This window comes from Grampus griseus (assembly GCF_964374135.1).
Source record: "Grampus griseus genome assembly, chromosome: 4".
NCBI lineage: Eukaryota > Metazoa > Chordata > Mammalia > Artiodactyla > Delphinidae > Grampus > Grampus griseus.
The window spans coordinates 125,685,544-125,707,933 of NC_138997.1; the positions used below are offsets into that span (position 1 = coordinate 125,685,544).

The 22,390-nt window shown below is 37.9% G+C and overlaps 1 protein-coding gene across 2 annotated transcripts in view; it reads right to left on the reverse strand.

Annotated features, from left to right (window-relative positions):
• The window catches only part of NUDT6 (nudix hydrolase 6), a 42,689-nt gene that overhangs the window by 2,014 nt on the left and 18,285 nt on the right, over positions 1-22,390 (reverse strand). For both annotated transcript variants that reach the window (XM_082652940.1, XM_082652939.1), the window contains exon 4: positions 2,884-2,938. In XM_082652940.1, coding sequence (XP_082509066.1) covers positions 2,884-2,938 — 55 coding nt within the window. The remainder of the gene's footprint in view (positions 1-2,883; positions 2,939-22,390) is intronic.

The following is a 22,390-nucleotide window of genomic DNA, read 5'->3' on the forward strand; positions in this document are numbered from 1 at the left end:
ACTGAAAACATAAAAGAAGAATTTATATGTTAAGAAAAGGAAAACTTGCCTTAATAAGAAAGATAATTTTTAGTAGTATACATGTTTGTTATTAAACTTGTTAAAGATTGTGGCACTAGTCTTAAATTTTACATGTCATTTGCTGATCTGAGTTAAAAATTGTTTAAATGTTTATTTTTATTCTTTAAACACTTTGAAAGATGACCATGGGGGTCTTGTTTAGCTTTTAGCAACACTAATCAAGAGTTTGGCATTGAGTTCCTGAGTCTGGCCTGTTGGTGTGTTATGGAAGCACAGGACGGGGCTGGTGAGCGAAATCTGCCCTGCTCAGCAGTCACCACAGCAGTTGATTCAAAATTGGCGCTGTCTGGGTAGTGTGATCCGTTTAATTTGAATCCATGATATTGACTAGACTAAAAACTGAATGGGCAAATAAGCGCTTTTGTATCTAGAAGAACCCGTTCCATCTTAAGATTGAAATCTCTTCTCCAAAGATTTTACCATGAAATTAAAGATTTTTCTATCTAGATGAAGTGCTTTATTCTCGTGTACCTTTATTATTTTAATGTACTGTAAGCTAAACTGAAATAACTGTTTTATAGGTTTGAAGAACATAGGAAAAACCAAGAGGGTTTTGTTTTTATTTTTGCTGGTTGAAAGATTATGTTTAAAAACGTCATAGTGTTTTGTTTAGTTAAAGGACAATAATGAAATGGAATTTATATTTGTTATTTCTATTTTCTAATATTTAATAGGATTAGATTGAAATAAAAGGAAAAACTGTGCAGAATATGGGTTTTTCTGGTATTTCCCTCTGACTCTGGTACACTGATGAACTCTGATCAGACCCCCCCCTGCTTTAAAGACCTTTGGCTATGCAGGGATGCTCTTCCTGTCAGTGGTAATGAGATTTTTTTTCAGGAAGGCAGCTTCTCCATTTTTAACCTTGCACATGTATTGTACTCTTAGGGTATTATATTATATGAAAACCTAAGGATTGCATTCTATTTTGTATACGCCCCCTTAATGTTTTGCTTTTTTTTTTTTAAAGCACTACGGACAATAGTGCTTCATTTACCTAGTAGTATCAAAGAATGAATGATTCCAAACAAATGTGCTTCTCAGTTAACTACTGTTTGCTGCTTAAGAGCCAATATGAATGTTTGCACATTTGTGATGGCAGTATACCTAAAGTATATTACATACTTTCCTAAAAACAGAGCTTAAAGAAAATAATTTAAATAATTCCTGGATGATCTGGCTTCATCATTAAGAATAATCTATTATTTTACTGTTACAAAATAGAAATGCTCTCTATACATAGTCTTCCAGATCTCTACTGTCAGTTATCATTTCTAGCTGCTTTCACGGTTTTATCAGTTCTGAGGCAAAGCTTCAATTTATACTACTCCTAGGTAGTGTGGTGAATGCCAATTGCTGCTTTTTTCTTACTTCCACATAGTGAGGTGTATAAACGATCTCTGAATAGGTGGGTTGTTGTGACAACCACAAACACACAAAGAAAGTAGTGAATTCCTAATAATATGGACTTGAAGTGTTCTGGAGTACACTCAAACCTACAATTATACACATTTGGCTTGGAAATGTGTTTCTCCATTTAAATATATCTGAAACTCAGACTATCCATAAAAACTCAAATGAGAAAAGTCAATTCATTTGAGAAGGCAAGACTCAGAAGAGGAAGCTACACAAACCTTCTCCTGTAGACTGCTGTTTGCCCGGTATCAACTGGATAAGGATGTAAAACATAAACTTAACTAGTTCACATGATGTCATATCACATAAGGATAGTGTGAGATAATCAGGAGCTCTAGAATAAATGCCCTTCTCTTTCAACACTTGCACCACTACAAAATCCTTTTTATTTCAACAGAAGGCCTAGCAAACTCTAAGCAAAAGGTCAGTAAGTTCCTAAAAAAACAAAATTTGCTATGGATATATCTGAATGTAGTGAATTTACTTATAGGATATTAGGAGTTGATTCTATACTATGTATAGGGCATTTTTAATTTGTGGAACATTAAAAAAAATCGTTTCAAGTATATATATATATATTTAAAATACTTAAAAATAATTTAGGACATTGCCTTCATATAAATGATGGCTAAAGAGACTAGGGGACATACATATTGAGGAAAAAGTCATAGACAAATAATACTGATATGAAATGAGTTCATTTATTATGATAGGGACTGCACTTGACCCAATGGTTTAAGGAATAGGTAGGAAAACTCAGTTTCTATTCTTTCCTTCCTGTAAAATCCTGACATAATGAGCTCAGTAAATTGTTTTAGGAAGTTATCTCTCATTTCAGACTTTCTCACATGAGACATTTTACTATGTTTTGGCTTTCTGACTATCCAAAATAAACAGTAGATAAAATTTTCATAAACAGAAGAATTATGTCACCACTGTTCTATAATTGACTTTATAAATAATTCTTATTTCACAATTCATTTAAGTTACTCTTCATCTTTGTGTGATAGAATGCTCAAGAATTTGTTTTATCATAGTTTAATTCCAACAATTTTAGTTATATTCAAAATAACCCTTAATGCTAAACTTGACTGATGTACATCCAAAGCTTCTCATTTTCAAGCAAATTAATCTAGAAGCAGTCCTCAGCAGAAAAACAGGTGTTATGCTCCTAATGGTATTATTTATAACAATGAAATAAGTTGTAATATTAGAAGTTTTGCTGCTAATTTTATATCATCCCTGAAGTAACTTCACTGAAATTTTCTGACTTAGCCTAAACCAATTAGAAAAGTTAAAATCTTATTCTCAGCTCTACAGCAAGAAAGTAAACATATGAATTTCCTCAACATTTTCAAGTCAATTAAAGATATGTAATATACACACCAATATCTTCTCCAGGATCTGACAGGCCTCCTGGAAACTTCCACATATTTTTCAACTGCAGTATAAAATCAGAAAATAAAGTTAACATACCTTTTATTCACTAACATACACAAACACACACAGATGCCACAAAATTTACTCATAATTGGTCAAGGTGGTTGAGAATTTATTTTTTGGTAATTACACGCAAATTTTTTTCAGCTTCCTTCCTCACGCCTCCCTTCTTTTTAGGGATAACTGGTGACTTGTGAAACCTTTTCCCACCTTTTTCTTCAGCAACTAGAAGTGGTTTTGTTTGGTTAATGTGATAAATTCTGTATGAGTGAAACAGTGGGGGGGAAACATCTACTGAATTTGTGTAGTTAAAAAAATTTTGCTGCTAGTTTACTAAAAAATAGAGGAATCTTACTGATGCTGCTATAAATAAGTAGAAAATACAGTATAAATTTAATCACTAAAGTATGCTACTTTTAATTTTCACATTTACTTTCTGTATTGTGTCTAATCAGATATGTTCATCTTAAGATTTCTCTTATTCTCTGTGTTAATGATTTTATGTACAAATGTAACTGCTTTTCATGGGAAGTGTGAATAAAATTGATTAGTTTAAGTTTGTGGCTTTTTGTATAACATTTCTTTTTTTGATGGGGAGGGGCAGGTGGGATGATCTGACTAGGAATGGGGATAAATGTGGAAAATTTATTTTAAATAATTCTGAAGTGACATGGGACAATATTCTTATGGCTGACACGATTATTTTTTCCTGTTAGGATTCTGTTGTATCAATCCATCACCATGATAAAAGCTGAAGAATGAGAAATTATGACATGCTCATAAAGGTACTGCAGCTTGGAGCCAGTATACCTTATACTCTTCATTCATAAAACAAGTTCATGGACCTTTACTGGTGTGCTTTGTGACCCACTCATTTCCTGCGCAAGAGCTTCTTAAAGAATGTGTCATTTCCCAACTATGCTAGGTTGGAGCCCAGTGGCATGGTTCCCAGAGTTTCCACAGACTTGATTATGTGGGTACAGAATTGAGGCTTACCACCCTTCTGTGTCTGGCTCAGACTTGAGATTAATTTATAAAGCATATTATGTTTTACTTTTTAAATGTAGAAATATATCTCTAAGAATATCTCAACATTAAATGTACTGTCTTTGGGGTTCCATTTTGAAATTGTTCCAGAAGCAATGTTTCCACAAAAACTATGCAGTCTTTTGTCTGCTAGTATATTAAACTTCACCACCATAAATTGTTTCTAACAAAAGATGTTATATAATAGGGCAAATCCTCCAAAACAAAATCAACTTTTAAAAATCTTTACCTAGACCTGATTATAAATAATTGGAAACTGTTGATTAAATTTGGAGATATGAACTTATTAGAAGGGGAAAATGCTAGCTGTAAGGATTGAAAACAGCTCACACACATTTGATTTTGATTATTTAATAAACCTTAGGTATGGAAAGATTATTTTTATGCTGGTGATTAGTTTGCGATATTTTCTGGCATCAATTAGGTTTAAAGAGCTTATTTTAAAACAGCTTCCTCCTCCCCAAAAGCTTGAGCTTACAGTTAGTTCTAAGTGGTAGGTTGAGAGGCCTAAGTTTGAAAAACCTGGTTAATACTGTAGATATGATAGATCAGTGGAGGGACAAGTAGGTCTTCTCACTTTTTTTTTTTAACGTTAAAGAATACTCCCACTAGCTGGGTTTAGCAATATAAGAAGTAATAATAAATATTACTAGGTAATGTATATTGAATGTCCACTATGTTCCAGATACTATGCTAAATGCTTTAATAATTATACACATTTAAACTTTATAGTAACCCCACAAGAAACTATTACTGTTCCCATTTTTATTTTTTTCCATTTCTTTTTTTATTGAAGTATAGTTGATTTACAATATTGTGTTACAGCAAAGTGTACAATTGTACAGCAAAGTGTACAAGTGTACAGCAAAGTGATTCAGTTATACATATAAGTTTTTCAGATTATTCTCCATTATTGGTCATTATAAGATATCGAATACAGTTCCCTGTGCTATATAGTGAATCCTTACTGCTTATTGTTCCCATTTTAGAAGTGATGAAACTGAGGACAAATAGGTTAAATAATTTACCTGGAGTGACACAGTGTGTAGCAAAACTCACAGTTAAAATCCAGGCAATCTGATTCTAATCATCTTTTAAGAAATTTAAAAAGTTGGTTTGCTATTTTCATACTAATTCTTTACCACTATTTGCTGCTTTTTCATGTATCTTTTGCTCTTCAGATCTCATTGGAACATTCTACATAAACCCAACCAGAATCTGTATCTTAGTCTTATGTTCCTCCAGGGTTTGTGAATTTGAACTAAAACCTAGTTTGGTATCAAACGTCTTTGTATCTACCTCTCGCCTGTGAGTTCCCTATCAAGAATCGTTTGATTGGCATGAGATTTATTACTCTGCTAGTGATTTACTACTACTCTGCTAGTGATTTACTGTTACTCCACTAGTGATTTGCTATTACTCTACTAGTAATTTACTGTTACTCTAACACTTCCAGTATATTGTTTCATAGGGGAAAAATTACTGAGGAAGGGGTAAGGTTGGGTTTTGAATATGAACAGTAACCCATAGTTTCTGTTTTCATCTTTGTTCTCCCTTCCAATAAAAGACAAAACATCTCTATGCTTCAAGTGTAAAATTCCAAGATCCTTTTCTCCCTAATCTTAAAAAAGGTACTTTCCACTCTCTTCTAAAAGAAATACTCTACTCAGACATTCTCTTGCCTCTTTGCTTGTTGGGTCCTACCCAACATTCACATATATGACCCCTCCCTGCTTTGAGTGAGTCAGGTCATCTAGTTCCTGAAGCATATCTGATCTGATTTTTACATACTACGAAAGGCAGTTATCCTTTTAAGTTATAAAAATGTGTGATTTTTTTTTTGCGGTACGCGGGCCTCTCACTGTTGTGGCCTCTCCCGTTGCGGAGCACAGGCTCCGGACGCGCAGGCTCAGCGGCCATGGCTTACGGGCCCAGCCGCTCCGCGGCATGTGGGATCTTCCCGGACCAGGGCACGAACCCGTGTCCCCTGCATCGGCAGGCAGACTCTCAACCACTGCGCCACCAGGGAAGCCCCAAAATGTGTGATTTTAAAGCATAGTCAGAGTAATTCCAGCATATTGTAGAATGGTGAATGTGATGATAAATTTTTCCTATACGTTTGCCAATTATAAATCTGATGTTTGTGTGTGGGTGTGTGCGTGCACGTGTGTTTGTAGGTGTGAGTGTAAAACAGAAGTGTGTAAATGATGTACAGTGGTCCCATCAATCACTGGAACCTCTTTCCTTCCTCGGTGTTAGGAACTACTAGCCCCAATAGTAAGCATTTTGGATATCAACAAAGGGTATTATTTTTTTAATGCATTCTTCATACTTAACAGTGTAAGATATTTTCTGTTAAGGCAATTTCAAGTTTAATACCACTGTTTCTTATAAAACCTATCCTGAAGATAAACTCAAGTTTATTTTAGCGTTTCTAGAATGGGTAAATAGGAATGACTCATTTTCTGATCCTTTTTCTCACTATTTTTCCAACCCCACAGACATCTTCTGTTTTCCTAAGCAGATGATTCGCTTCAGGATCTTCCCTGGGTGTGGCTGCTGAAATCCTAACTAGGAATTTGTGTAAACAGAACCCCCCAAAGACTATTAATTTCTTTCAAATAGAAATTGTCTAATCTCAAGAACCTAGAACAAGGGTACAGACTTGCTAGCCTCTTCCTTTTGGTTCTTATATTATTTGACTTTATCATTCTTCCCTAACTCAAACTTGGTCAGATGCCTGATCTCATTATCTTTTCTTTTCACTGTTCTGGTCTTTAATGCTACTACTCTCACTCTTCAGAATTCAGAGCCACTGTGTTTAGATAAATCTAATTAACTACAATATTATCACTGTTATGCGACAGATGCTACCAGAGATGTCTTAATAAGTTTGTTCATTCATTCAATAAAAATTTACTGAGTGCTAGGTTTAGGCCATACAGAAAATTAATGCACAATATAGCAAGGCTAGTCATTCTCTTTCTCCTTATACTACTGTATTTTTCTTAATAACATTCACCATCACTTTATATATTATTTATTCATTCACTTATTATTTGTATCTTACCTATTTGAATATAAGCTCCAGATGTAGAAACTTTGTTTTGTTCACTAATGTTTACTTAGAGCTTAAAACAGAGCCTACAACATAGTTATGTACAGGAACTCAGTAATGTTTGGCAAATGAATGAATAGGTCCCTACCATTAACTCAGCTCTTTAGCACCTGGTTTACAAGGTCAAGCCACTGTTAGGTCTTTTGTTCCTCAAAATCATGGGGCAGGGACAAAGGAAGGGACTATATGGGTAGGAAAGGAGAAAGGACATGTTTTAAGTATTTCAGCTTTGAGTCTGAGTGTGCATTTGCTCATGCAAAGAAAGGAGAAAAAATGGCTCAGATGTCTGAAAATAACGCTAATTAGTTATTTACAGCTAATAGCTATCATTTATGCTTAAATTCCACCTAACACCAAAATAATTACAGAAATTAAATATGATTTAGTCTCACTTTATACTTTTTATTACATTGAGCTATACATTAATACTCAGTTTTTATATTTTATTGCTGTTAGATAGATCTCTGTTCATAACTTAAATCAAAACCCTAAGTAAGAGTATCACTTCTATTTAATTCACAAAGAAACCAAAGTCTTATATAATTTGAATTTGTTTCTAGCTTCTGCCAATCCCAACTGCCTAGAAGCACAGTGGGGATCATGATTAGGTTCTGAGCAGCAGTACTTTCTCACTCTTAAAGAACCAATCACTGGCAAGACTGAAAATCAGCAAATGAAGAATCTGGATGCCCAGTGTTCTAGTTTGGAGGTTCTCAAACTTGACCGTGCACCTAAAACACCTGGAGGGCTTGTTAACACACAAACTGTTGAGCGGCATCCCCAGAGTTTGATTCATCAGGCCTGGGGGTGGGGCAGGGGTGTGAGAATGTGTAGTTTCTAAGAAGTTGACACTATGATTGTCCCTCAGCTTCAAATTCAGCCTCTGTGCTCTGCCTAGTGATGCTGGAGCTGGGACTCTGCTAAGCAGTTTTGGTCTTGCCAACTGACTCCGTTAGGCTCCACCAACAGACTGCGAGGCTGGAGGAGGAAGAAGGGAGCAGCTCCTCCTGTCTGCTTCCTGTGGGCTTCCCATGTGCTTGTGGTTCATGTATTGCCTCGGCATGCTGCTTCATTCTGGCAGCAGCAGTTCCTTCCCATAGCAACAGCCAAATCCACTTTGCAGTTTCCTAGCATTTCCAACATGAGCTTCATTGTGTCCCCTCCCCAGAGACACCGGCCAGCTGATGCTGGGTCCCAGGCCCTCTGAGTTCAGAGACATCAGCAGCTGAACAGCATTTCTTATTAGAGATTGGATTAGCTATGTGCAGTCCCAAATGAAGGGATGCACAACCTACCAGAATGGTATAAAGATTACCTTAAACTGAAGACATATGAGATACAGCAAGATGCAGAAAGAAGCCTTTTCTGAGATTCCCTTTATCTGATTAAAGGTAAAGCTTTCTGAGGACAAAGCTGCCATAAATCCTTTCTGGGGAGCTTCCAGCCAGGAAGGAAACTAACCTTCAGCACCTGGTGAGAAACTGTATACACAAACTTTATTAGAAGCTGCCATAACTTCTAAAATTACTCTTTATATCCTTCACTTAATCATGTCCCTTTTCTCCATAATAATTTTTCTTCACACAGTTTTGTTCTAAGCTCTTTTTTTTTTCTTTAGGCCAAATATGTACTGTTTAAGTATCATCGTTGGCAACTGAACTGAATGGAACTGTCAACCTAAACAATAGACAGTGGCATCTGTACTATGTATTAAAAAAAGCGAAAAACTACCTCCCTAAAAAACAAACCCCATTCAAGTGAAGTCTTTTGTATCCTATGCAAAGTATGATAGGCATTGCCATAAAACTACTGACTCCCTCAAAAAAAATCCAAGTTTTAATTCCATTTATGTTTTCATCTGCTTTAGTTTAGTGAAAAGATTCCTCTCTAGGCTTAAATTCTGACTCTGCCAATTACCAGTTGTGTAATGTTGAAAAAGTTACTGCAACCTCTCTGAAGTTTTTTTGAAAAATGGAGATAATAACGCATACCATTATTAAATAAGAAAATTTTTGCAGAAGTATTTTGTCATCACAATTATCATTATTTATCTGATTTTATTTATTAAATAGCAAAACGATGGAATTAAAATAATTTTGTTTAGCCTGAAAACCTCATCAGTTAGGATCATGAATGTGTACTATAATAGAAGAACAAGTGACCTGGAGAATGGTAGAGTGTTAGCAAATGTTTGGTTATGAATTTTTAGTAGGCTAGAAGCCATAGCAGAGCTGGTGCTACACTTTACTTGGGTTTTTAATCCTCTTGAGATATGGCTGTTGGTTCCAAGAGATATCAAATAAACCATTTAGGAACCTATCTAGGGTTAATTACTCAAAAGTCCCCCCAGCTTAAGGGTATGACCTTCAATTGACCCTAAAGGCAACTGACCCCCAAAGGAAACTTGAGGTGGAGGATTGAAAACTCTCCGCTCACATCTTTATAAGCCCATGTTACAGGATGAAGAATGGCTAAAACAATGCCACTGTGGATAGGTCTCTTGGAGTTTTTGTTTAGTCATTAAGTCTTGGGTCTCCCTTTGTTTCCTGACTACCTTGGAAAATACTAACAAACATTCCAGAAAACACTAGCAATTATTTCTTTGAAACTAAGATAAGCAAAACTAGAGAGGCACTGAATGCAATCATGATTAACTGAGAATCATAAAAGTTTTTAGTCATTTACAGTGGAGTTTAGGCAAATTCAGTATACATAGTTTTGACTATTGCCCTGTTTTAAAAATAAAGCTCAATTCAATTCTTTCCTTTTCAATTGCTGCAATACAGATTGCTCTGGAAGTTTGATTTCTGCAAACTAAAGCTGTTAAATCATTTGTCTTGGAAGGTTTTCTAGGGGAAAAAAAAAACCATCCCCAAAACATCACGCTGTCTAGGTTTGGAGTAAGGTTAGCCATAACTGCCAGGGAAGCTCCTTCTTTTCTTTTTTTCAGACTGCAAGCCAATTTTTAATATTATTAGTTAGACCTAGGTTTGTTCTCTGTGAATTTCCATGTTTTAATAAATGAGTAATTACATAAATAGATTCTTAGTTGGTTGATCCATCAGCCCTGAAAAACTGCTCAGAATGGAGCAATCATATTACTCTGGCTGTCTTTCAGTCTCTGTCAAAGTCCTTAATGAAATTTTATTTGATAAAGTCACTTACGACACAGTGTGCTATTTTAAAATCTTAAAAGTTTACTCTTTTCTTTCCAAAATACCAAAGTGGTTTAAACCAGGTTATATCTGGTATCTTATCTTACATGTGCATAAGTGTATAGGGAGAATTATAGTATTGGGATATTTCATTTGTGATCATCGAATGTAACTCCTTAATTTCATAAATGGGGCAACTTAGGTTCCCAGAGCCTCATAGATTTGCCCAGAGTTGTATAGCTAGCTAATGGCAGGGCCAAATCTTAGAACCCAGGTCTCCTGATCCAATTTTGTTTGTACAACTTCTTATGTCACCTAAGCGTAGAAAAAATTAAATTTTGGTGATACTGTTGCTTCTTTAATGCAAGGAAAAGACAGTTAAAGGGATACACTTAAAAGATAGTAAAACTTTTATAATATCTCTTTAGAAGTAACTTTTATATATGAAGGTATAGATTATTTTTCAAACTTAGCAAAGGAAATTAACCAATTTATGTTACTTGTATACTTGTATACCATATATATATGGTATCTGCCAATAATGTTTGGGCATATCATCTCTCTGCCATACTGCAGAGTTATAATATCCACTTTCAGTCTAACCCAATTTAATTGAACAAAATCCTAAGTAAGTTTTCTCAGACCTTGGGTACTAAATATTATATATTAATACAACCTCCTTTGGCCTAAGGGTAGTTAAGACCTGAATGATAAAATAGTAAAATAATGACTACGAGAACTGTGCTTTTGTAGGTTAGAGTAGGGTAAGTTAAGGACCATCTGGTGTCCCTCATAATTTCAAGGCATGTAGGGAAATAGCTGTATGTCTTTGAAATCCTTACTTGATGCTTGGAATTGAATGTGGAGAGAATCAGGGCTTATCACTCTCACATGAAGTGAGTTTATTTAGGTTTTGGCTAATTTTTTTTAAGATTACAGACTCTAAAATTAGATTGGTTTTACTACTACGTTATCTGCATAATTTTGGGTAAATAGCCCCTCTGCGTGCCTTTCACCCTATCTCCAATTTCTAGATCTAGCAATTTACCCTATGGTAAAAGGGTAAATAACATAGTATAGTGATAAACAAACAGAGTATAGCTGTCCATATATCATCTTCGTCACTGTCACCTCAATCAAAATCTTTCAGTAAACAAAATCTGAATTGTTTCTATGTCAAATCTAAACTCCTCTTCCTGGCTCAGGCCCCCTCATAACTAGGCCCTATTTTTACCATTCAGTCTTGCTTCCTACTTACTCTCCACTCATTACCATCAAATATACATACATATATATATATATATATATATATGTACTCCAATTCAAATATAAAACGTACTGAAGGCTAGGCACAATACTACTTTAGGTACCCAATAAAAATCTGTTGAAGATAAAGCTTAGTTTGAGTCAGAGATCCTGCCTTAACTAAAACTTTAACGTTACTTAATACCATGAGAGTGCTTTCAGATAGCATTTCTGAGAAATGATTGATACTGCTTTCAGCTATAATTATGAATATTAGTTTAAAATTTAAAAACATATGAGGAGAAAAATGTATGACTCTATCCACCGATATCTACTGAAGTCTCAGAAAGTATCAAAGTAATTACTCTCGTCACTTATACTCCTGAGCATGAAAGCATCTGACCTCTAAGCATGGTACTTCTCTTAAAAACTTCTGTTACTTCTAGTTGCCTATAGTTCTTATTTGGGTGTATGAGGCTCTTTAATTCTGTTCCCAATCTAGCTCTCAAACCAAATATTTTACCATTCCCATCTGTAAAGGAGAGACGGTCCATACAGGCAGACGCTTGGCCCGGGGAGCCCCATTGCCTGCTGGGAAATCTGCTGAGTCAGATAGAGGGGCTGGAGAAGCCTAGACTCTGCTTGTGAGGAGTGTGTGCGTGCTGGCTTGCTAACAATCAGGGCAAAAAGAGACCAGCACTGGCGGCTGCCGCCTTGCCACACTTCCCAATCCGAAGGGGTGAACGCCTGGGTCCCGCTTACTCCACACCTCAGCCTGGTGTGAGATAAGGGCAGAGATGCAATCTAGTTGCGCATACAGACTGGGCCGCCTGAGGTGGATCAGGGCCAAACTGCAGAGACCACTGTCAGTGCACACATGCGGGTGGTGGATCAAACTGAGCAGACACTGTCAGTGCTGCATCGGGCGGTGCCACAATTACGTGCAGTGGCTAACTGCCAAATCTCCAAGTCCCTGGGAGAGGACTCGATATAGCTGCACAGAGACGACCTGAAGGGTCTGAGGTGTGGTCTGGGGAGAACCTCGGAGCCTGTGGTAGGTGTGTGGACAGCAGGGGCGGGTCGGCTGCAGCAGACTTGGTCAGGGCATGCACAGGTGGTGCCATAAAAAAGAGTGGCTGGATGCTGCGTCTTGAGCAGACAGGCCCTGGGCGGGAGTACGCAGTGGTACGTTTCTGTGGGAGTGCTCTGGCTCCAGCTCCACCCACTTCGCACTGCAGGGTGGAGCTGGATGTGCGGCTGGCAGGTCCTGGTAGAGGTCTACCACAGAGGCTGCCCAGGTCCCAGGTGCAGCACAGCAACCTCAATTCCTGCAGTCACAGCCTCCAGCCCCAGCCTACTCCGCACCACAGCCTAGCACTAGGTCTGGGATGAACACAACAGAGAAAGGGACGAGACCATGGGCTGCTTCTGGGCGAAACCGTGGGAAACTACAGGTGCATAGGTTCACTGTGACTACACAGGCCTTATATGCTTCTGCGGTCACCTCCTTTGGGGCAGAGCACACACTCGAGGGCAACTGAACCTAACTGCACCCAACCATTAGGGCTTCTTCAACAACTGGGGAGCAGACACTGCCCCCAACAGGGTGGTGACAGCCATGGAGCAAAGAGGAAGCCCTGCCCCTCATCTAGCACAGGTTCTGCACACCACACCACCTATTACAACCCCTATCAATGGGATAACAGCCAGCACACTCTGAAGAAAGAAGTGGCTGGCATCTATACCAAAACAAGCCCTTGCACCAAAAATAACACTCACACAGTCTACACAGGGAAACACCCCTTCAAGATCAAAGTAGATAATGGTTTCTCCTAAATTCACGGAGACAGAGAAAGTTAAAAAACAGAGGAACTACTCCAAATAAAAAGAACAAGAGAAATCTCCTGAAAGAACAAATAATGAAACAGACCTCACCAGTCTATTAGACCCTGAGTCCAAAAATGAGGTAATAAAAATGCTGATTTAAGAAAGATTATTGGGACTTCCCTGATGGCACAGTGGTTAAGAATCTGCCTGCTAATGCAAGGGAAACGGGGGTTTGATCCCTGGTCTGGGAAGATCCCACATGCTGTGGAGCAACTAAGCCCATGTGCCACAACTACTGAGCCTGCGTGATACAACTGCTGAAGCCCATGTGCCTAGAGCCCATGCTCTGCAAAAGAGAAGCCACCACAATGAGAAGCCCACATGCTGCAACGAAGAGTAGGCCCCGCTCACCACAAATAAAGCCCACACGCAGCAACAAAGACCCAACACAGCCAAAAATAAAGTTAAAAAAAGATTATTAATAAAATTCAGATTATTAATAAAATGAAATTTACTAAGATCATTAATAAAATAAATAATAAAAGTTTATTTATTAATAAAATAAAAAAGACTATTAATAAAATTCAGATCACTGTAACAAGGAACTATAAACTAAAAATGAACCAAACAGACAATTCAATTACTGAGATAAAAACCAATCTAGAAGCAATGAATAGCAGACTAAATGACACAGAAGGAATAAGTAATCTAGAAGACAGAATAATGGCAATCACCCAATCAGAACAGCAGACAGAAAGACAAATGAAAAAAAATGAAAGCAACATACGAGATCTATGGGATATGTAAAGTGTGCCAACCTATGCACAGAAGGAGAAGAGAGAAAAAAGGGTATCAAAAATGTATTTGAAGAAATTATGGCTGAAAACTTTCCAAACCTTAAGAAGGAAACATATATCCAGGTACAGGAAACACATGAACACACACAAAGACATATCATAATTAAAATGGCAAAAGTTAAAGTGAGGATTCTAAAGGCAGCAGGAGAAAAACAAAGAGTCAGTTACAAGGGAATCCCATAAGGCTATCAGCTGATTTTTCTGCAGAAACTCTGCAGGCCAGAAGGGAGTGACATGATATATTCAAAGACCTGAAAGGGAAAAACCTGCAACCTAGGATACTCTACCCAGCAAGATTATCATTTAGGAGAGAAAGAATTTCTCAGACAAGCAAAAACTAAAAGAATTCAGCAATACTAAACCTATCCTAGAAGAAATACTGAAAGGTCTTCTCTAAATAGAAAAGAAGCAAGAACCTATAGAAAAAGAAAAACACAATAGGATAGGCAAATATATGAAAGGATTGAAAATTAAATAAGCAAGCACACAGATTTAAAAAACAATAAAAAATTGTAAAAGTGATTATAACTAGAACAAACCGTAAAAGGGTAAGCATGAAGATGCAAAACAGGATATCAAAATCACAAAAAGTGGGGGAGGGGAGTATAAAAATGTAAATCTTTTAGAATGTGTTTGAACTTGCATGACTATCAATTTAAAGCAACATACTTGTAAACCAGGGTAGCCACAAATCAAAAACATACAATAGATTCAAAAAAACTAAAAAGAAAGAAACTCAAGCAAACTAAAAAAACCATCAAATCACAAAAGGAAAAAAAAAAGAAGAAATGAGCCAAAAACAGCTACAAAAACAACTGGAAAACAAGGTTTTAAATGGCAACAAGTACATACCTATCAATAATTACTTTATGTGTCAATGAACTAAATGCTCTGATCAGAAGACACAGAGTGACAGACTGGATTAAAAAAAAAAAAACACCTATAATATGCTGTGGACAAGAGACTCACTTTAGGGTGAAATTCACACACAGGTTGAAAGTGAGGGGATGGAAAAAGATATTTCATGCAAATGGAAACCAGAAAGCAGGGGTAGCAATACTCGTATCGGACAAAACAGACTTTTTAAAAAAGTCTACAAAGAAAGATAAAGATGGACACTTTATAATGATGAAAGGGATCAATACAAAAAACCTGATATTACACTGTAACATATATGCACCCAATATAAGAGCACTTAAATATATAAAACAAATACATAACAGACATAAAGTGAGAAACTGACAAAAATACAATAACGGTAGGAGACTTTAACACCCCACTGATATAAACAGACAAATACTACAGACAGAAAATCAATAAAGCAACAGAGGTCCTAAATGACACAATAGACCAGTTGGACTTAATTGATGTCTACAGGACACTACATCCAAAAAAACCAAAATAAACATTCTTCTCAAGTGCACATGGAACATTCTCTAGGATAAAACACATACTAGGACACAAAACAAGCCTCAACAAATTTAAGAGGATAGAATTTACCTCAAGCATCTTTTCTGACTACATGAAACTAGAAATTAACCACAGAAAGAAAATTGGGAAAAGAATGAACACATGGAGACTAAACAATATGGTACTAAAAAACCAATGGGTCAACAATGAAATCAAAGAGGAAATCAGAAAATACCCTGAGACAGACGAAAATAAAAACACAACCTTACAAAATCCATAGGATGCAGCAAAAGCAGTTCTATGAGGGAAGTTCATAGCGATACGGGACTTCTTCAAGAAACAAGAAAAATCTCAAATAAACAACCTAACCTACCAACTGAAAGAATTTTAGAAAAAGAAGAATGCACAAAATCCAAAGTCAGTAAAGTCAGCAGAAGGAAAGAAATAATAAAGATCAGAGAGGAAATAGAAGAGAGATCCAAAAAAACAAGAGAAAAGATCAATAAAGGCAAGAGCTGCATTTTTGAAAAAAACAAAATTGACAAACCTCTAGGCAGGTTCATCAAGAAAAAAAGAGAGAGAACCCAAATAAACAAATTAAGAAATGAAAGAGAAGAAATAACAACTGATACCACCAGAAATAAGAAAAAAAAAATCCTAAGAGAATCCTATGAACAGTTATATGCCAACAAACTGAACAACCTAGAAGAAATGGACAAATTTTAGAAACATACAGCCTGCCAAAACTGAGTCAAGAAGAAATAGGTAACTTGAACAGACCAACCTCTAGATGTGAAACAGAATCTGTAATTAAAAAACTGCAAACAATAACCCAGGACTGGACAGCTTCACTGGGGGATTCTACCAAACATAGAAAGAAGAACTTATACCTATCCTCCTCAAACTATTCCAAAAAACTGAGGAGAAGGGAACACTCCCAAATTCATTCTATGAAGTGACCATCGCCGTAATACCAAAACCAGACAAAGACACTACAAAAAAAGAAAATTACAGGCCAACATCTTTGAAGAACACAGATGCAAAAATCGTCAACAAAATACTAGAAAACCGAATCCAACAATACATACAAAGATCAAAAACAAAGACCAAGTTGAATTAATTCCAGGGTTGCAAGAATGGTTCAACATATGCAAATCAATCAACGTGACACACCACATTAACAAAAGGAAAGACAAAAACCACATGGTCATCTCAACAGATGCAGAAAAAGCATTCCACAACATTCAACATCCATTCATGATAAAAACTCTCAACAAAGTGGGTATAGAGGGAAAATATCTCTGTAATAAAAGCCATTTAAGACAAACCCACAGGCAACATAATACTCAATGGTGAAAAGCTGAAAGCCATCCCACTAAATTCTGGAACAAGATAAGGATGCCCACTCTCACCATTTCTATTCAACACAGTATTGGCAGTCCTAGCCACAGCAATGAGACAAGAAATAAAAAGTATCCAAACCAGAAGGGAAGAGGCAAAATTGTATTTATACGCAGATGACATGATACTCCATATAGGAAACCCTAAAGACTCCACACAAAACTATTAGAGGTTTACCTCCTCCCACAAATACATCAAAAACACAAAGACAAGTGGAATGATTCACACAGAACATCTAGTGAATGCTGGCAGAATGGTCAAGAAAACTTCCACATAACCGAGTTAAGACAAAAGAATAAAGGAAAAAAGAGAGAGAAAGGAATCCAATGGGACCTGAGCCCCAGGGAGGGAGCTGTGAAGGAGGAAAGCATCAAATAAAATACAAGGGAATCCCCATAAGGTTAACAGCTGAGTTTTCAGCAGTAACTATTCAGGCAAGAAGGAAGTGGCACGATATATTTAGAGATGAAAGGGAAAAACCTAGAACAAAGAATAATGTATCCAGTAAGGCTCTCATTCAGATTCGATAGGGAAATCAAAATCTTTACAGACAAGCAAAAGCTAAGAGAATTCAGCACCACCAAACTAGCTTTACAATAAATGGTAAAGAAACTTCTCTAGGCAGAAAAGGTCACAACTAGAAACTAGAAAATTATGAATGAGAAAGCTCACTGGTAAAGGCAAACATACAGTTAAGGTTGGAAATCATCTACACACAAATATGATAGGAAAACCAGAAATTGTGAGCAAAGCAGAGTACAAATGGAGGATATTGGAAATGGTTTGGAAATTAAGAGACCAGCAACTTAAAACAATCTCATATATATATGGCCTGCTACATCAAAACCTCATGGGAACTGCAAACCGAAAATCTGCAATAGATACACACACAAAAAAAGAAAAAGCAATCCAAACACAACAGAAAAGATAGTCATCAAATCACAAGAGAACAAAAGAGGAAGGGAAGAAAAAAAAACCTACAAAAACAAACCCAAAACAACTAACAAAATGGCAATAAGAACATACATATCGATAATTACCTTAAATGTAAATGGATTAAATGGCCCAACCAAAAGACGGAGACTGGCTGAATGGATACAAAAACAAGACCCATATACACGCAGTCTACAAGAGACACATTTCAGATCCAGGGACTTATACAGACTGAAAGTGAGGGGATGGAAAAAGGTATTCCATGCAAATGGAAATCAAAAGAAAGCTGGAGCAACAATACTCAAATCAGACAAAACAGACTTTATAGACTGTTGTAAGAGACAAAGAAGGCTACTACATAAGGATCAAGGGATCAGTATAAGAAAATATAACAACTGTAAATACATATGCACCCAACAGAGAGGAACTCAACATATGAGGCAAATGTTAACAGCCATAAAAGGAGAAATTGACAGTAGCACAATAATAGTGGGGGACTTTAACAACCCACTTTCATCAACAGATCATCCAGACAGAAAATCAATAAGGAAACAGACCTTAAATAACACATTAGACCACATAGACTTAATTGATATTTACAGAACTTTCCATCTGAAAGCAGCAGAATACATGTTCTTCTCAAGTGCACATGGAACATTCTCCTGGATAGAGCACATCTTGGGCCACAAATCAAGCCTTAGTAAATTTAAGAAAACTGAAATTATATCAAGCAACTTTTCCAACCACAACGTTTTGAGATTAGAAATCACATACAAGAAGAAAACTGTAAAAAACACAAACATGTGGAGACTAAACTGCCAATGGACCACTGAAGAATTCTAAGAGGAAATCAAAAAATACCTAGAGACAAATTACAATGAAAACACAATGATCCAAAACCTGTGGGACACAGCAAAAGCAGTTCTAAGAGGGAAGTTTATAGTGATACAAGCTTATCTCAGGAAACAAGAAAAATCTCAAATATACACCCTAACCTTATACCTAAAACAACTAGAGAAAGACGAGCAAAAAAACCCCCAAGTTACTTGAAGGAAAGAAACCATAAGGATCAGAGCTGAAATAAATGAAACAGAGATGAAGAAAACAACAGCAAAGATCAAAACTAAAAGATGGCTCTGTGAAAAGATAAACAGATCTGATAAATCTTTTGCCAGACTCATCAAGAAAAAAAGGGAGAGAACTCAAATCAATAAAATTAGAAATAAAAAAGAAGTTACAATGGACAACACAGAAATACATGAAATCATATGAGACTACTAAAAGCAACTGTATGCCAATAAAATGGACAAATTCTAAGAAAGGTCCAATCTCCCAAGACTGAACCAGGAAGAAATAGAAAATATGAACAGACCAATCACAAATACTGAAATTGAAGCTGTGATTAAAAAACCCCCACCAAACAAACGTCCAGGACCAGGTGGCTTCACAGGCGAATTCTACCAAACATTTAGAGAAGAGTTAACACCTCTCCTTCTGAAACTCTTCCAAGAAATTGCAGAGGAGGGAACATTCCTAAATTCATTCCATGAGGCCAAAACCAGACAAAGATACCACACACACAAAAAAAAATTCACAGGCCAATATCACTGATGAACATAGACACAAAAATCCTCAATCAAATACTAGCAAACTGAATCCAACAATACATTAAAAGAATCATACACCATGATCAAGTGGGATTTATCCCAGGGATGCAAGGATTCTTAAATATCCGCAAGTCAATCAGTGTGATAAACAACATTAAGAAACTGAAGAATAAAAATAAAAAAACCCTATGATCATCTCAATAGATGCACAAAAAGCTTTTGACAAAATTGAACACTGATTTATGATAAAAACTATCAAGAAAGTGGGCACAGAGGGAACCTACCTCAACATAATAAAGGCTACACATGACAACCCTACAGCTAACATCATTCTCAATGGTGAAAAGCTGAAAGCATTTCCTCTAAGATCAGGAACAAGACAAGGATGTACACTCTCACCATTTTTATTCAACGTAATTTTGGAAGTCTTAGTTACAGCAATCAGAGAAGAGAAAGATATAAAAGGGATCCAAATTGGAGAAGTAGAACTGTCACTGTTTGCAGATGACATGAGATTATACACAGGAAATCCTAAAGATGCTACCAGAAAACTACTAGAGTTCATCAATGAATTCAGTAAAGTTGCAGGATACAAAATTAACACACAAAAATATCTTGCATTCCTATACACTAACAATGAAAGATCAGAAAGAGAAATTAAAGAAACAATCCCTCTTACCATTGCATCAAAAAGAATAACACACCTACCAACGAAAAAACGACAATCCAAAACCTTTGGGATGCATTAAAAGCAGTTCTAAGAGGGAAGTTTATAGTGATACAAGCTTATTTCAGGGAACAAGAAAAATCTAAGAAGGCAAAAGACCTGTACTCTGAAAACTATAATCTGCTGATGAAAGAAATGGAAGATGACACAAACAGATGGAGAGACATACCATGTTCTGGGATTGGAAAAATCAATATTGTGAAAATGACTATACTACCCAAAGCAATCTACAGATTCAATGCAATCCCTATCAAATTACCAATGGCATTTTTCACAGAACTAGAATAAAAAATTTTACAATTTGTATGAAACACCAAAGAACCTGAAGAGCCAAAGCAATCTTGAGAAAGAAAAATGGAGCTGGAGGAATCAGGATCCCTGACTTCAGACTATACTACAAAGCTACAGTAACCAAGACAGTATGGTACTGGCACAAAAATAGAAATATACATCAATGGAACAGGATAGAAAGCCCAGAGATAAACCCACCCACCTATGGTCACCTAATCTATGACAAAGGAGGCAAGAATATGCAATGGAGAAAACACAGACTCTTCAATAAGTGGTGGTGGGAAAATTGGACAGCTACAAGTAAAAGAATGAAATTAGAGGGCTTCCCTGGTGGCGCAGTGGTTGAGAGTCCGCCTGCTGATGCAGAGGACATGGGTTCATGCCCCGGTCCGGGAAGATCCCACGTGCCTCGGAGCGGCTGGGGGCCTGTGAGCTATGGCTGCTGAGCCTGCACGTCTGGAGCCTGTGCTCTGCAACGGGAGAGGCCACAACAGTGAGAGGCCCGTATACCGCAAAAAAAAAGAATGAAATTAGAACACTCCCTAACACCATACACAAAAATAAACTCAAAATGGATTAAAGACCTAAATGTAAAGCTGGACATTATGAAACTCTTAGAGGAAAACACAGGCAGAACACTCTTAGACATAAATCTAAGCAAGATCTTTTCTGGAGATTTTATCGAAGATGGCGGAAGAGTAAGACGCGGAGATCATCTTCCTCCCCACAGATACACCAGAAATACATCTACACGTGGAACAACTGCTACTGAACACCTGCTGAATGCTGGCAGAAGACCTCAGACATCCCAAAAGGCAAGAAACCCCCCATGTACCTGGGTAGGGAAAAAGAATAAAGAATAAACAGAGACAAAAGGATAGGGACCAGACCTGCAGCAGTGGGAGGGAGCTGTGAAGGAGGAAAGGTTTCCACACACTAGAAGCCCCTTTGTGGACGGAGACTGTGGGTGGCGGAGGAGGAAAGCTTCGGAGCCGCGGAGGAGAGCACAGCAACAGGGGTGCAGGGGGCAGAGCGGAGAGATTCCTGCACAGAGGATCGGTGCCGACCGGCACTCACCAGCCCTAGAGGCCTGTCTGCTCCCCCGCCGGGGTGGGGCGGGGCTGGGAGCTGAGGCTCGGGCTTTGGTAGGAGCGCAGGGAGAGGACTGGGGCTGGCGGCGTGAACACAGCCTGCAGGGCATTAGTGCGCCACGGCTGGCAGGGAGGGAGTCCGGGGAAAAGTCTGGACCTGCCGAAGAGGCAAGAGACTTTTTCTTCCCTCTTTGTTTCCTGGTGCGCGAGGAGAGGGGATTAAGAACGCTGCTTAAAGGAGCTCCAGAGACGGGCGCGAGCCGCGGCTAAAAGCGCGGACCCCAGAGACAGGCATGAGACGCTAAGGCTGCTGTTGCCACCACCAAGAAGCCTGTGTGTGAGCAAAGGTCACTATCCACACCCCCCTTCCGGGGAGCCTGTGCAGCCCGCCACTGCCAGGGTCCCGGGATCCAGGGACAACTCCCCCGGGAGAACGCACAGTGCGCCTCAGGCTGGTGCAACATCACTGCGGCCTCTGCCACCGTAGGCTCGCCCTGCACTCCGTGCCCCTCCCTCCCCCCGGCCTGAGTAAGCCAGAGCCCCCGAATCAGCGGCTCCTTTAACTCCGTCCAGTCTGAGCGAAGAACAGACGCCTTCCGGCGACCTACACGCAGAGGCAGGGCCAAATCCAAAGCTGAGCCCCTGGGAGCTGTTAAGAACAAAGAAGAGAAAGGGAAATCTCTCCCAGCAGCCTCAGAAGCAGCGGATTAAATCTCCACAATCAACTTGATGTACCCTGCATCT